Source organism: Pelodiscus sinensis, chromosome 1, assembly GCF_052426305.1.
Source record: "Pelodiscus sinensis isolate ZL-2025 chromosome 1, ASM5242630v1, whole genome shotgun sequence".
Taxonomy (NCBI): domain Eukaryota; kingdom Metazoa; phylum Chordata; order Testudines; family Trionychidae; genus Pelodiscus; species Pelodiscus sinensis.
This window is the reverse complement of record NC_143052.1, coordinates 226,694,800-226,710,839: the sequence shown is the minus strand read 5'-3', so window position 1 is coordinate 226,710,839 and position 16,040 is coordinate 226,694,800. Positions and strand designations below refer to the sequence as shown.

At 38.1% G+C, this 16,040-nt stretch overlaps 1 protein-coding gene across 1 annotated transcript in view; it reads right to left on the bottom strand.

The window, feature by feature from the left end:
* Positions 1–16,040, bottom strand: part of PRKX (protein kinase cAMP-dependent X-linked catalytic subunit) — a 112,878-nt gene that overhangs the window by 37,506 nt on the left and 59,332 nt on the right. The window contains exons 2-4 of the mRNA XM_075915508.2: positions 15,227–15,395; positions 10,909–11,172; positions 4,872–4,991 (exon numbers count right to left, since the gene is read on the bottom strand). Coding sequence (XP_075771623.2) covers positions 4,872–4,991; positions 10,909–11,172; positions 15,227–15,395 — 553 coding nt within the window. The remainder of the gene's footprint in view (positions 1–4,871; positions 4,992–10,908; positions 11,173–15,226; positions 15,396–16,040) is intronic.

Here is a 16,040-nt window from a genome sequence, read left to right as displayed (position 1 = left end):
CACACACACACACACACACACACACACACACACACACACACACTTACTTTGTTTTTTTTTTGTTTGGTAGCACATCTGCACTTTCCCCCCCCAATACCGGTACATGTACCAAAGTTCAATCCACACATGGATGAAAAAACAGTAGAGGGATCACTAGTGTACACCAGTGGTTATACTGACTTTACTATGTTGTTTATGGGGAAGAATTTCCCCTGTGCAACATACATTGATAAATATAAATTGAAAGTGTAGACAAGGTCTTAGTATGGAACACTAATCCTTCCTACTATATACATCTTACTATTAATAAAGAAAATGGTGTATTTACTCATGAATATGTAGTATTTCCTATTGATAACTGTAGTCTAAACTAGACAATTAGCTCGTCATAAGATGGGATTTTCAGGTCTCTTCTCCACGTTGGTCTTCTCTCCTGAGCCTACAGTCTCTCTCTCTCCCCCCCACTGACTCCCCCCCTCTGTCTCAGCTCTCCTCCGTCTTCTGCCTCTCTCTCCCTCTCTTTCTTTCTCTTCTCCCCCTCCTGCCTCTCACTCTACCTTTCTCTTCTCCTCCCCCTCCTGCCTTTCTACACTCTTCCTCTCTACCCGCTCCCCTTTCCATTCCCCTCTCGCTGTGGCGCTCGGTTGAGTGCTGCCTGCTCAGCCGGGCTGCCACGAGGGAGAGAGACGGGGCAGTGAAGTACACAGCCAGGGGGTGGGGCTTACGTCCCTGCCCTGCCCCCCCTTCCTTCTGCGGGAGAGCCCATATATAGTAGCCCAATGTCGGAGTCTGTAACACTGATGTACACGGCCCCGCCCCCTGGCCGAGTACATCAGCGCCCTGCCCCCTTCCCCTCCCTCCGTGGTGGCTCGGCTGAGTGCTGCGCCCCTCGGCCGGGCTGCCGTGGGGGGAGTCATGCATGGGGAGCTAGCTCCCCTGCCGCAGCCCAGGTGAGCAGTGCAGCACTCAGCCAAGCCACCATGGAGGGAGGGGAAGGGGGCGGGGCGCTGATGTACACGGCCAGGGGCCGGGGCCGTGTAAGTCAGCGTTACAGACTCACAGACACTGGGCTACTATATATATATATATGATTAGAATGATTAGATAACCTCTCTAAATACATACAGTCACACTGAAGAAATTCAGAGTACAGTCACTGTACTAGAAACAGAATACAAAACATCTCAGACACAAGAACTGCTAATTTTTAACTACTGAAAAAGAAAAAAATCTTAATTTCACATTAGCACTGTTCAATTGCCAAAACTGCAGCAACGGATGCAAAATTGAAAATAAACTCTACAGAAGTCTACTATAAAGTCAACAGATGCAGAAAGAGATCATCAGTTTTAGGTTTTCTCTACATTTTGTACAAGTGTAAGTTCCAAGACACCATTCAAGAGTCAAGACAATATCAGAAAGATATTTTTAAGTCAGACATAGAAAATGTGTGTTTTGCTTTTTCAGTCAGTCTTAAAAAGATTACCAGATTTAAAAGGCCTGAAATGAGGACAAAAGATTAAGGTCAAAATTTTATCTACCAAAACCAATATTGGTTTCATTTGGCAAGAAGATGACATGACTACAGACTGAAACCTCTAATAACCAATATTTGACCTTTTCATTATAGTTTATGGCAGTCTGTATAAATCATTATTAGAACTATACTGTTACAAGTCTTGAGTCATACAATTCCATTCAAAACATTGCCAAACTGTTTATAATGAATGAATTCCCTCTCAGTCACACAGGCCTTTGAACTCTTGCTAATGGTGGATATCAGTCATTTAGGAGGGTGATGTGAAGGATGCATATTCTAAGCAGTCTTGCTTTTGAAAGCCAGTTCTCAGAAACAGTTTGTCTTATTTTTTTCTGCTTTCATGTTTGTTTGCAATCAAAAGAGTACAGAGGCTGAAGTCCATAGCGATGCTAACTAAAGTCTGCAGATTTATAGTGGTTTGGATGATGAAACAAAGCAGAACAAAATGTGTCATGTTCTCTCTCTAAATATTTTTTTCAAATTAGTTGAGTTTTACAGGAAAGTTACATGGGACTGTTTTTTCACTAAATAATTTGATAGGAAATTTAAGAACCCATATGAAAAATCAGTAAAAGAGGGAAAAAAGGTACAAAGCTAGTAAAAATTTCCCCTTTATCATCATGTGCCCAGACAAAAATAAAAAGAACCATTTGCAAGACAGAGCCTTAAAAAAAAAAAAAAAATGAAATCAGCCCAACTTTGAGGGTAAAAAAAAAAAAAAAAAACGCTTTATGCCTTTAAGCAAGTCATTTTAAGCTTAAATTAGAGAGAAAAAGATATGCCATTACCCTGATTAAATTAAATGTTCGTAATTAAAACAAAAAATGCCTATAATCATGTAGAAGAATATTCTGCATGGAAACAAAATGAAGTTGGAAATGGAGCAGTTTCTTATCTTTAGAGTTCAGATTTGGATCAGAATATATTCTCTACAAGAACTGGGTAACACCCAAGTGACATATCTGGTCACCATTAAAAAGCAGATAAAAAGAGGGTTAGTGCAATCCTCGGCATTCCTAGGCTGTCGGAAGCCTCTCAACTCCCTCCAACCAGCCTCCTCAACTCATGCCAGCCAGGTCCTCAATCACCTTGGAAACGGGAGAGGTGTCAGGGCAGTGACTATAATGGAGGGTGGGATCTGACTGGGTGCATAGGTCAATCTACATAGGTGGTAAACTGTGCAATCCCTCTAGAAAGTCTGTCATCTCAAGCTTCTTAGGCCACTATGGTGCCATGAAAAATAGTTGAAGCACTGTCTCTTTTGAAGTTGGAAGTCACCCTAGGGAAATCAGTGGAAAGACACATAAGAGACCTTGGGACTAGATGGTAGACATTCAGCAATGATCCTAGACTCACACCTCCTCATGAATGATGCTTCTGAACAAATCTATCACCATAGTCCCACAATACTGGTATAAATTGGCTATAGGATAAATCTCCACAGCAGCCATTCATAAGTAGCAAACAACTGTCTGTCTCAATGTCTTAGGTGACATGTTATAGGATATCAGCCTGGCTGATGCTAGCACCTGTCTGGGATGAGGCTCTTAAGTAGAAGGGACATTTCCTGTCTGATCTTGATGGGGACAATCAACCCACTGCAAGATTAGCAGGGTTTGAACCCCAAAGTTTCAGTCAGATCCAACCATAAAAGCACAGCAGTTGGTGTGAAATGCCTCACCCTGGTACACCAGGTTGTGTTCAAGAGGGTCCAACACCAACGTCTTAGTTTTGGATTTTCTTTAATATTTTGGGAGGGACAGGTGGGGCTGGAGGAGGAATGAAAATATCAGATAAGCTTTTGTCACCAAAAAAGATTGAAAAAGCATATATTTAAAGTCTCAGAAGGGAGCAATAGGTCTGACGCTCACTGGGTTCTGTCTTGCTCCTGCAGGTGGTAAACATGAGGGGGGGGGGGGGGGTTACAGCCATTCTGTGCTTCATACCCTTGTACAGGAGCATAAAAAGGCACAAGACACAAATGCAGCCCAGAGAGATACCTTTTTGTACTTCTGTGTGGCAGTACTAGCGATACAATTCCACTTTATTTTCCCCAATAAAATTTCAACATCCATACAGTCAATGTACATACAAAGACAGATATAATTTTTAAAAACTTTTTGCAGACTTTACATATAATGTAGAAATAAACAGTCAAGTGAGTTTTTACTTGCAGTATAATCAAGAAGTTGAAACAGCAAGAGCTATATTACTTTTCCTTTTTATTCTTTTAAAAATTACATTGATTAAAAACCCAACTATATAAGAGTTTCAATCTTTCCACTTAATATTTAACTCAAATACCTAAATTAATGTATTTGTAATGTCAATGAAATCTTTCTCAAGTGGCAAAAATGTTAAGTTTGTCTTCTGAGAACACTGCCATCTAGTGAATTCCAAAATACTGCTGGAAATAAAGTTTATAAGTATATGAACTCCAGAAAATAAGCCCAGATAGGTTTTACCTTACCCCACCATTCTTCCATTGCACTTTTTTTGAGTTTACTGTGCTAATAAACATTTCATGCATAGAAATAAAGCACCATAATAGAATGCACAAAATGAACTAATGCAGAACCTGTTTTCCAATTGTCATTTTCAAACCACAGTAAGATGAGAGATTTTTGTTTTAACAGTTAAAAAAAAATTCTCAGTCTCAAAGTTATACTAGGTGCTTTAGAGCAAACTAATAACTTTCTTCAGCACAAATAGTCCACACAGAAAATCTAAACTTGTAAAATATGTAAGCCTCCAGTTGAGATGTTAGAGAAGCTAGAGAAATAATGAAAGTTTAAAAAAATACCCCTTTTTTCAAAATCTTTTTCAACTAAAAAAAGAGTGTTTGAAGATATTTTGTAATTCTTGAACCGCAAATTAGGTGAATTACCTTTGTGAAGCTTGCTTACTTGTCTTAAGAGAGTTGCCTAACAGATAAGTTACACTCCTAATTTGAAGGATGCTCAACATGTGAGAAAGTTATAATTGATTATTCAATACTTTTTAGTAGTTGAAACTGAACTCTATCGTGGAAGAATCTATCACTGCAGAATTCTGAGCAATGTTTTTTTTCGAAAATATAAACTGGGCTTTTGCCAAAGAATCTCCAATCAGGTTACTAGGTAGTTTATGGCTAAATTATTTTGCTTTCTAATTAGGTTCACCTTTTCAGTCTGTCTGAAAAGGCTATTTTTTCCCTTTACAGTAAATAAATAATAATAATAATCTAATTAGTAATAGACTGAACATATACCCAAGATATTTTAAACTTGTTATTCAAAGCATACTGAAATAGTGAATGTTGTGTATTTGGTATCACCAAAGAAACACTTACCCTGACAGCATCTCAAATATCAGAATTCCTAGAGCCCACCAGTCCACTGCTCTTCCATGGCCTTTACTCTGTATTACCTCTGGTGCAAGGTATTCTGGCGTGCCACATAGTGTCCATGTTCTATGAGAAATGAACAAACAACAATATTGGAACATTCACTTATTGTTTTAGAGGGCTGGACTGAAACTATAATTAAAATACTGTCAGCAAACAAACTATCGTTTGGAATGGTCCTGTTCACAAAGCTCTAAATATATATTAGAAGTGGCAAGGCAAGAATACTGGTGTTTTTAATCATTTCACAAAAGGTCAGGAAAGGCCACTGTAATTATTCTAGTCTGAATTCCTGTAACAGGAGGTATATAGAAGTGAAATAACTTGCTCGGGGCCACATATGAAGTTAGTGACAAAGATAGGAATAGAAACCAGGTTTCCTGATTCTTAGTACAGTGCTGTATTCATTAGACTATACTGCTTTGAACTTTGTCCCAGTCTAAAAATCAATAGGGACCCATTAGACTTGTATTTGATTTTAAACTCCATCTACTGAGATATATTTGTTGTTGCAAGAATTACTGGAATATTTTCTCTTCACAGACAGATGTACAGGTCTGCCAAAATTTAAACTCTGGAATGTAACTCAAGCAAACACTTGTATTATGCTATATTACATACATACTTAACTATCTGCTGCAACTCAGGGCTCATTTATTATTTTGTCAAGATACAAAGAAATACTACATTTCTAGCCATTCCAAAATGTATCTTTACTATCCAAGGTTAAGCACTGTTACTATGGAATGATATTAAAGTGATAACCCAGCTTTCTATGTTATGTACAATACAAAGAAATAAGGCTGAGGCAATCCTTTAGAAAAGAGCTACTGTAGTAATTGAAGTTTGTTAAAATTTTATATGTGGCACAAGTTAAAGATGTTTTGCTCCAGCAGAACTGTCAAAATAAATTATTAAACACAGTCCTCTTCACAACTAGCACTTCTTGAAACTGTTCATTAGCTTGCAGGCGCTCCTTCAATTTTCACAATGAGCAGCTGGGGGTATGATTTTTAAATTTGGAAAATGTCAGATTGTATTTTTTAATAATCAAACACATAAGCAAACACCCGAACAGAGCACAGCTTTACACACTAGTGCCATCTAGCAGTAACTTGAAAGATGACTATAGACATCAATCAGTCTTAATAAAATGAATTAAATTTTCAAAACAAATACAAAACAGAACCATGCCATTTTAGGATTCATTTTATTCACATTAATTTGCCAAGTGCTACAAACTGAGCTAAATTCCAGCCTCTGACTATGGTATTTATAACAGAAAACAATGGATGCAGCATGTATGAGAACTGGAATCTTCTTGGATTCTGACCTTCACAACTTATCTATGGTTAGACTTTTCAGAAACAAAAAGAGCACTCCACTTGCAAAAGGAAAATTACAAGTTTAGGAAAACAGAGTATCCCTGGTAAAACATAATCATTGGGTTTCACTACTACCAACAGGCCACCTGTTTCTACTGCTACATTTATAATAACTTACTTATATTATCTGAATACCAACATAGATTTGGAGGTAAGTGTGTTAACACTTCCTTGAGCTGGTATCATTAAAAAATGTATTTTTCTTATGCAGCATTCTTCTGTATTGCTTGTAAGGATGTTAAATATCGAGTAATTTAGTAGTCGAGCAGTGGATGGAATTTCTCTCGACTAGTAAATATACATTTCAAAGGAGTAATGCAGAAATGCCTATGAGCCCCCCACTGGGGCTCTTGTACATTTCAAAGGAGGAATGTGGAACTCCGCATGCAGCCTGGGGCCAGCAGGAAATCCCGCTGACTCTGGGCTGGACACATTGTGCCAGCTTGGAAATGTACAAGAGTCCCCAGCAGAGTCTCCCGCTGACTCCAGGCTCCATCCTGCGCTGCTGCTTTGAAATGCCACGCTGACCTCAAACTCCGCACAGCATTTCCCCAGAATCTGGGACCCGCTGAGGACTCCCCAGCTGACCCTGGGCTCTGCACAGCATTTACCCAAATCCTGGGGTCAACTGGGGACTCCCACTTTGAAACGCAGTGCTGGAACCTGGGATCAGCTGAGTCCCCAGCTAATCTTGGGCTCCACACAGCGCTGCTGCTCTGAAACGTCACGGCAGCATTTCAAAGGGGGCAGTGTCACACAGAGCCCGGGCTCAGCTGTGTCGTGCTGCCCCTTTGAAATGCTACGGCGTCATTTCAAAGGGCAGCGCCACATGGAGACCGGGTTCATCTCTGTGCACTGTTGCTTTGAAATGCTGAGGTGGCGTTCCAAAGGGGCAGTGCTGCACAGCTGAGCCCGGGGTTAGCTGTGCGACACTGCCCCTTTGAAACGCCACCATGGCATTTTAAAGCAGCAGTGCTGTTGCTTTGAAGTACCCCCTCTTCGCTGCCTCTATCTCAGAGGTAGCAATGGGGGGAGAGGAAGAATCAACTAGTCCTTAACATGCTTAATTACTTTTACCTTTTTTATTTTTCTGGATTTATAAAATACATCTCTTCTATGTTTCAGGAACGTACATGTTTTTATAACATAACATATACAAAATCAATTGCATCTGCTGAGATCAATGATAAAATTCACCAAGTTAATAAATGGGAAGTCCCTCCCTCACACAAATTATGAGAAATGTGACCAGCCTTACAGAATTATTTACTGACTGCATAACTTCTGTTTCCTCTGAAAACAAAACTGAAGCAGAAAGAGGCAATTAATCTTAAATTAGGTAGACAAGTTATTTCATATCTGGGGTTCAACAAGGTAGGAATTAAAATAAAACTATATGTACGGAAAGGATAGTGCAGATTGCACAATCACACAACAGAGCAGCTTGCTCCCTTACACGCTGTGACCAGCCAATCAGTGAGAGGATTTGGGAGGGTTTAACCTGGCCCGTATCTTCTTCCTGTTTGCCTGGGTTGACATTCTCCACTGTCTCGGCTTACAGAAGCAGCAGCAGCCCTTTTGCTCATTTGAGTACTGCAACTACAGCTGTCTAGACCGAGGCAGGATGGTGAACTCTGTGCAGGCTGCACATGGGCTTGTCACTACTTGACCTGTGGCAGCCAGCTCATTTAGCCAAAGGTAGGAATAATTTAAAAAAACAAAACAAAACAAAACAACAAAACAAAAAACACACCACTCTCACAAAAAGGGAATAGATGACTGAGAAATCAGTCACATTTTGTGTTAAATGATACCCTACTGAACTATTATTTTTAATTGCTCATTCTTTAATAGCAATGCAATTTTCCTCTTACGTGCCTGGAGTAAATGTCAGTAAGTTGATATTTTACTATTTTTAACATGCAAAAATGTGAACATTTAATTCCATTTTTAAGGAAGTGGGGAAATAATTTTGGAGTACTTTTGATTTCTGCATTTAGGTTTTGATTTGTTGTATTTATATTTTTGAACAGCTCCCACCTTAGGGTTAAGTGCTCTATAAATTTATAATTACTATAGATTATTATAGCTGCTATTTCTCTACAATAATTGTATTAGGACTGGTTTTCTTTTTTACAGATGCATAATAATGCATAGAACATTATAGGTACATAGCCACTACTGTGCAATCAACTGTGTTATGATAGCTCTATGTTTTATAGATGCACAATACACAGTAAAAAACATTGTAGTAATTTTAAATTCACAATAAAACACAAGAGGGAATAATGTTTAACCACCAGAAAGAGATAACAACTAGCAGCACGGGCTTGATAAACTACCACCAATAGCTGGTAAATGTCATCCCTACTGCTGCACAGCAAACTGTTATTACTCTCCTTATCTCTTTTATAGTTAGAGTAGCTATAAAATGACAACACCACTCCATCATACTTAAGTCCAACCTAATGTAAGGTGCCTGACTATGACCTTACTTTACAGTACATGTAAACAGTGTACAAAAGACAAGAGTGGGTATTACAAGATAGTGTTGCAGAATATATTCAAATAAACTCGCTTTCCTTTGTTCTGGATTTTAAATTGGCATAATGTTGCACTGTTACAGCTCAGATATACCCATTATACTTAACCCCACCAAACACCAACCAAATTTATATCAGCCACTAAGTGGCAGTATCTACATTTCAAAACAAAATCTTCAGAATTCGTGCCAAATACAATTCATAAAGATGCCCACCAACTTTACTACATGCAATAGTTTTATTTCTTGTTAGTCTATAGAATTCAGTGAACTGGAGTTTTATGAATTTCTTAAGTAAAAATTACCTCTGGTTCACAATCACTTATGCAAACCAACTGTCTATTAACACTGCCATTAAAGACAAGAAATATCTTCCATTCAAAACAATGTTTAAGTTAAATTTATTCAAGCAGAGGAGTAGTGATCATTTCCATACTGTTAAGGTAAAAAAAAAAAAATCCAGACAATCCAATGATGTGTGGTGCTGTGCTCAGAAATTAAAATTAATGTTACTTTATCACAAAATTGACCTCCAATATTCAAGATCCTTTACTATTATGGTACAACCTCAATACATGACATCCATTCATATTTAAAAACTAAATTCCATATCTGTCCCACAAACTGAATTAGGACAGAATAAAATACCTATTTCATGGGCCTCAATGTATTTCAGGCCTTCACAAGTGTTGGAAGAATCTTAACAACTGGCTGGTGCTTTGCTTTGCCCAACTAGCATCATCTTTAGCCAGCACAGGATTGGGAAGGTGCAGACAAAAGCTAGTTTACCAAGTGACCCTACTACTATGATTCAGCCTGCCATGTTCCGTGGCTGTGATTTTAAGAAGCACGTTAGAGTAGATGCAGCTGAGCATTTCCATTTGGGTTCCCTTTGTAAAATCCCCACATATGCTAAAAAGTCTAGTTTTTAGCATTCCAATTAAATGGAGTTTCCCTTACCCCACAGACCAACAGAGTCACCATTGTCAGGTATTTTTTTCTAATATTCAGCTTAAGTTGTTCCTTCTTAAATTCATTCTCACGTGGCTAATAGCAACCCTCTTCTTTTCTCCCAAATATCATCTTAATAATTTCTTGATTATAGATGGGCCAAGACATACATGATACACTATTCCGACTTCACCATGACATGACCACCAAGCCAACATCCCTTTCTACCAGATAAACACAATAGATGTGTTTCATATAAAATATAAAAGGTATGCAGCTCTATGTGTGAAATCCTATCTTTGGAAAGCCTTATGGCCCATACTGTCATTATGCCTTCAGTCTAGGGTTTTTTGGTTATTTTACATAATCAAATTTCAGTAATACAGTATACTAATGAATTAACACATTTTCTTTACTCCAGACTGAAATTCACTCCCACCTCTCTACTTCGAAAAAGTTCCTCAAAATGCAAGGTTAAAGAAAATAAAGCCAAATAATAAAACACACTCAAAAATAAAACTTTTACTTCTGAGTTTGAAAGGTTAATATCACATTTTAACAGAACTCATTTCACAAGTCACTTGGTGTTTTGCAGTGCACATACTGAAATATGAAGTGCAAAAAAACATTCATAATTTATTTTAGACTGTGATTCTCTGAATACTATTGACGGGACAGAAGTTTGGTTCAAAAATACTTTCCTACTAGTAAGGATGTAACGTGGTTTGCTCAAATGACCCCACGTATACCCTTGTCCACACTTATGTGCACCATCAATTGACTTCAGTGACACAAAAAGTGTTGCTGAAGTTGACGTACTTAGTGGGGCATCTTACAGGTGGTAAAGTCGATGGAAGCTGTTCTCTCATTGATGCCAGCTACTCTTCTCATTTTGGACGAGTATCGATGTCAATGGCAGCACTCTCCAAGATAGATCTATCACATCTACAGCAGATGAGATCAATTGATGGCCAGTGGATCGATCATTGCAGCGCTGATTCACCGTGAAGTGTAGACAAGGCGAATGAAAAATTTAGCACTGAAAGTAAACATCACCCAACCTTAATTGTTTTATTTTTTAAGTGTGGTTTTTAAAAAGCCTTACCTATCCACTAGCTTTTTAGCAAATCCAAAGTCTGTAAGCTTGATATGCCCTTCTTTATCTAATAATATATTTTCAGGTTTTAAGTCTCTGTAAACGATTTCTTTGGAGTGCAAATATTCTATTGCACATATAATCTCTGCAGAGTAAAACAGTCCCGTGCTGTTGTTGAAACGACCCATGTTGCGCAGATAACTAAAAAGTTCTCCTCCAGGTACATACTCCATTAACATGTATAAAAAACGTTCATCATGGTAGGTCCAAAATCTGCAATAAAAAAAGAAGTCTTGATTAAATATTGAGCCAATAAATCATTTGTAAAACAAATACAATTCTGTAAACTGGTATTGTTCCATTGCCACAAAGAAAGAGGTATACTGAACTAAATGTATTATTAAACTTGTGGATTTCATTGCATAAGATATCTCCAAAACCAACATCTCAGTTTTTTTAGGTGCATTTGGTATATGGAGAAGATTTTCCTAAGTTAAATTAGGTGGGAAGATGGGAAGAGGGGGAGACACCTCACACTCACCCCTCCCTTAGAACTTTCCAACAACTAACTAGCCAAGCATAGAAAGAAAACTTCTGTTTGTAGGTAGTTTCCCCCCCCCCCCCCCCCCCCAGTTATCTGTCATAGGGTTTCTTGCACATTTGTTTGAAGCTTCTGAAACTGGCCACTATTACAGACACAACGAACCACTGTTCTTTATTTATTAGGACAATTCCGGTGTTCCTAAATAGTGTTCAACAAATGCATCCCAAATGAAAAATTAAGAGTGATCTAAATTTGGCAAACTGCTTGTGACAAGGTGTCTAAATTTGGAAAAAATACATAGACAAACTGTTCTTTTCCCCATTAAGTCCTGGCTTTATAAGAGGAGTCATATCTCACCTTACACTTCTATAGTATTTTCCATTCAAAGTTCCCAAAAGTTTTTTTTTTTTACAAACAGAAATGTGAGCTAGTGAAGGATTATTGTCCTCATTTTAAGAAGAGAGAAACAGAGAGGTGTAGAAGCTTGCCAGAAGTTTGTGGCATAGCCAGAAAGAGAACTTCCACCTTTTTCCACCCAGTCCATTACTTAACCCTAAGACCTTCCTGACTTGACAACATCCATAATTTTGTTTTGCAACCATTGACAACAAAAAGACTAATTTTAACAAAACCTTCAGTCTTGACTAGGGCCTCTAAGCATTACTATAAAGAAATGATTATGAAATGTTCTTCAGATTTGTATTTGTAGCCTCATTTAGCAAGTCAAGGCTACCAACCCTCCTGCACTGTCCTCCCTCCACATCCTGCACCTACAACAGCTTTCCAAAAATATGTGTTTGTCTGTCAGACCTGTTTCTGGTGAAGCTGGTTTTACTTGTTTATTCACCTCTTCACACCAGGGTACAGTCCCGCCTACAGATATTAAGATAATAAATACCCCCCATGCTACAGATTATTTTTACCTTTCCAAATGAGAAATAGCACTTTACCAGTAGTACCGCTACTACAGCCAGTAACCAGGCAATCAAAAACAAGCTATGAAACATAAGGAAATACATTCTTGCTCATTTAAGTCAGAAGGGAGCAAGCGAGTGAGAGAAAGATGATCAAAATACAATAGGTACTATTAAGTACAAGTCAACAGTTAATAGCAAAGGCCAAGAGACAGAGACAGAGAGTGCATGCAGATTTGTGTGTCTTGCACACATTACATAAGCATGCTTAACACAATGGGGGTACACTCCTCAAACATGGCTTCACGGCATTAGCCATTTGAACTGAACACAAGATTATTATCTAGCATCTGCTAGAAAATTAAGATACCCCCCAGGTAAGCAGACCAAATACCAAACTGGTATCCAATCTGTGGTCCTGTTAAGAAATTCTGTATTGGAATATCAACTGCCTAGCTGTCACAATAGTATAAAACAATCATTTCCTAATCATTTCATATCACTGCCCAGGGCTGACTATGAGATAGGAGTGAGTGGGAGTGCTGCAGGGAAAATGAAATCAATAAATAAACCATGAATTGTGTGAAAAAGTAAAATTCTGCAGGGAACAATCTGCATTGCAAAATGGGGCAGAATTCCAGCAAAAACAACATACAAAAGTTGCTGTCCCCACACCATAGAATGTACACTTTAAGACCAGTCAAATACAAAGGAATGGGGGAATTAGAGAGAGACAGGGATACATTTTAATGTACAGATAGTGTTTTCAATTATTCAATAAAATGTCAGCTATCCTCCTCTGCTCCTTAAAATCTCATCACCATTAGCATTCTAATATTACTTTAAAATTAACTCTCCCAATCTCTCTAAAAGCAGAAAAGAAGAATAGTTAGCCTGCTAAGAGTAGCACAAGTTTGCTTTCACCCCACAGAGACCAGATGTATTAGCTGGTTTTCCATCTGATGCAAAATGTTCTGGCATCATGCTAAGGAGCAAGCCTTAACAGTTTAATGAATAATTTTTTCCCCCATTTGAATATTTCTCTAGAGCAAACAGTATTGGTATACAAGTAATGGACTGATTTCAGCTGCAGTGATTCATGATTAATTCATGATTGGTTGAATATTTAAAAGCATTAGATATTTGAGGTCAAAGAGCACAATTTAAAGTAAAGCCCAGACCCGGTTTCAGGACAACTGAATTTTGGGTCTGTTTATGAGTTCAAGGAATTCCAGTCTGCCCTGCACCTGATTTATATTCACTGCCTTGTTTTCATGTTCCATTGAAGAATAGATTTCCATATACATACAAATTTATATCAAAAGAAACCAAGAAGTGTTCTATTTTGATTGGAAGTGGGTGGAATTAATACAGCAAATCTGAAGTCTACTATTATTTCAGAAAAAGGCAGATACAGATGGCAAACAAATATAGATTAATGATGACTTCAGCTTCATTCATATGTATTCATTGGGAGCAGCAGGGCTACACATGTGATTACAAAAACAGAAATCCATCATTCATACACTGTGTATTTGCAAGATTTCTGGAGGGTTTGAGGTCCATAAATCAATGTTTAAAAAAAAAGCCAGTGAGAATCATTATACTGTGAAAGGTGGTACATTAGTCTCCCACATGTGCTTTGCCCACAGTAAAGGTTAAAGTCAGCAATGTACATTTCTTCTGTTCTGAGGAATTTTCCACAAGTCCATTTAGGGCTTGTTTACATTTTGTGGCAATCAACAATACAGGGGTATAAATTGTAGTGAGATTTAAAGGGTGAACCCGGCTGACATGCTCGAGAAGGTAGACACACTTCACAAAGATAAGGAAATACCATATGATGAGAAATGCTTGTAAGCTTCATATTTTAAAGCAATTTAAAATTTTACATGGTAGTTAGCATTGAAGCATAAATTGCCTAGGAAGGTTCTATAACTGTCTTTTTTATACTCTCTCTTGGCAGTTTATTATAGAATCATAGAACTAGAAGAGATCTCAAAAGGTCATCGAGTTCAGTTCCCTGCCCTCACAGCATGACCAAGAACTGTTTAGCTCATCTCTGACATGTGTCTGTCTAACCTGCACTTAAATATCTCCAGTGAAGGAGATTCCACAACCTTCCTAAGCAATTTATTTCAGTGCTTAAACACCCTGACAGTTAGGAAGTTTTTCCTAACGTCCAACCTAAACCTCCTTTGCTGCAATTTAAGCCCATTGCTTCTTGTCCTATCCTCAGAGGCTAAGGAGAACCATTTTTTCCTCCATCCTCCTTGTAACACCCTTTTAGATATTTGAAAACCACTATCATGGCCCCTCTCAGTCTTCTCTTTTCTAAATTTAAAAAAGCCCATTTCTTTTAGCTTTCCCTCACAGGTCATGTTTTCTAGACCTTTAATCATTTTTGTTGCTTTTCGCTGGACCTAATCCAATTTTTTCACATCTTTCTTGACATGTGATGCCTGGAACTGGACACAATACTCCAACTGAGGCCTAATCAGTGCAGAGTTGAGCGGAAGAATGACTTCTTGTGTCTTGCTCACAACACACCTGTTAATGAATCCCAGAATCATGTTTGCTTCTCCCCCCAACAGTGTCACACTGTTGACTTATATTTAGCTTGCGGGACCAACCCGGCAGCACCCCAGCTGCTCTACCGATTCAGCCGCTGGTCAGTTTTAGCAGCAGCTCAATCGGGGAAGCTGGGGGCAAAGCAGCTCCAATGGTCAGCTGCCTGGAGCACTTCCGGGTTCCTGATGGTGCCGGACCATCAGGAGTGCTGGACCATCAGATGCCGGACCATCCAAGTTTTACTGTATCTGGTATAAAAAATAAAACAGGAAAAACTGAATAATGAAAGAAAACTTACAATCTGATCAGAAATGGGTGATTGACCTCTTTCAGGACTGACTTCTCATTATGTACATGTTGTTCTTGTTTTAGCCGAATGACATCCGGAATGCTCATTACTTTCAGGGCAAAGTAACGTTTGGCCATTTTTTCTTTCACCAGATGAACCCGCCCAAAAGTACCTGTGCCTGAAAATTAAAGAACAAATGTTTAATGAACAAACATTTTCTATAAATGTACATATAAGAAATGCAAAAATGCAATAAATTTGTCAAAGTAACAGCTCCTGCTCACTGAAGCGGGGTTACCCATTTCCAACTTTTTATCACTATTATTTACTTCTTCCCAAGTAATTGTTTCTTTAAGAATACAGATTCAGTCATATTAAACTTAAAATAATGTAGTCTTGGCCTCTTCAAAATCCATTCATCCTTGTGTGTAGAAGTACTTTAATTTACTTTGGTACCCTTTTTTTCCTGTATACAACTGAAGGGGAAAAGGTACTGGGGAGCCAAAAATGAATACTAATATTATAACATAATAATCTAGATATATGAAAGTAAAAGGGCAAGAGACAAAAAAAAAAAAGCGACAATTATAAATTAAAAATATGGTGCAACTGTGTGTGGAAAAAAATCTTCAGAATTTCAAGAAAATCCTGATTTGTTATGGGTTAGAGAGAAGTAATATATATTTTATTTAAAAGCAGGAGCCTGCCTGTTGTGCATTACTTTCATTCCATCATGTATAGTACATGACCATGACTGAGGATTCTGTTTGCAATTAAAAGACCACTCTTCTCTCACAGATTTAATGACATCTTCACAGCAATT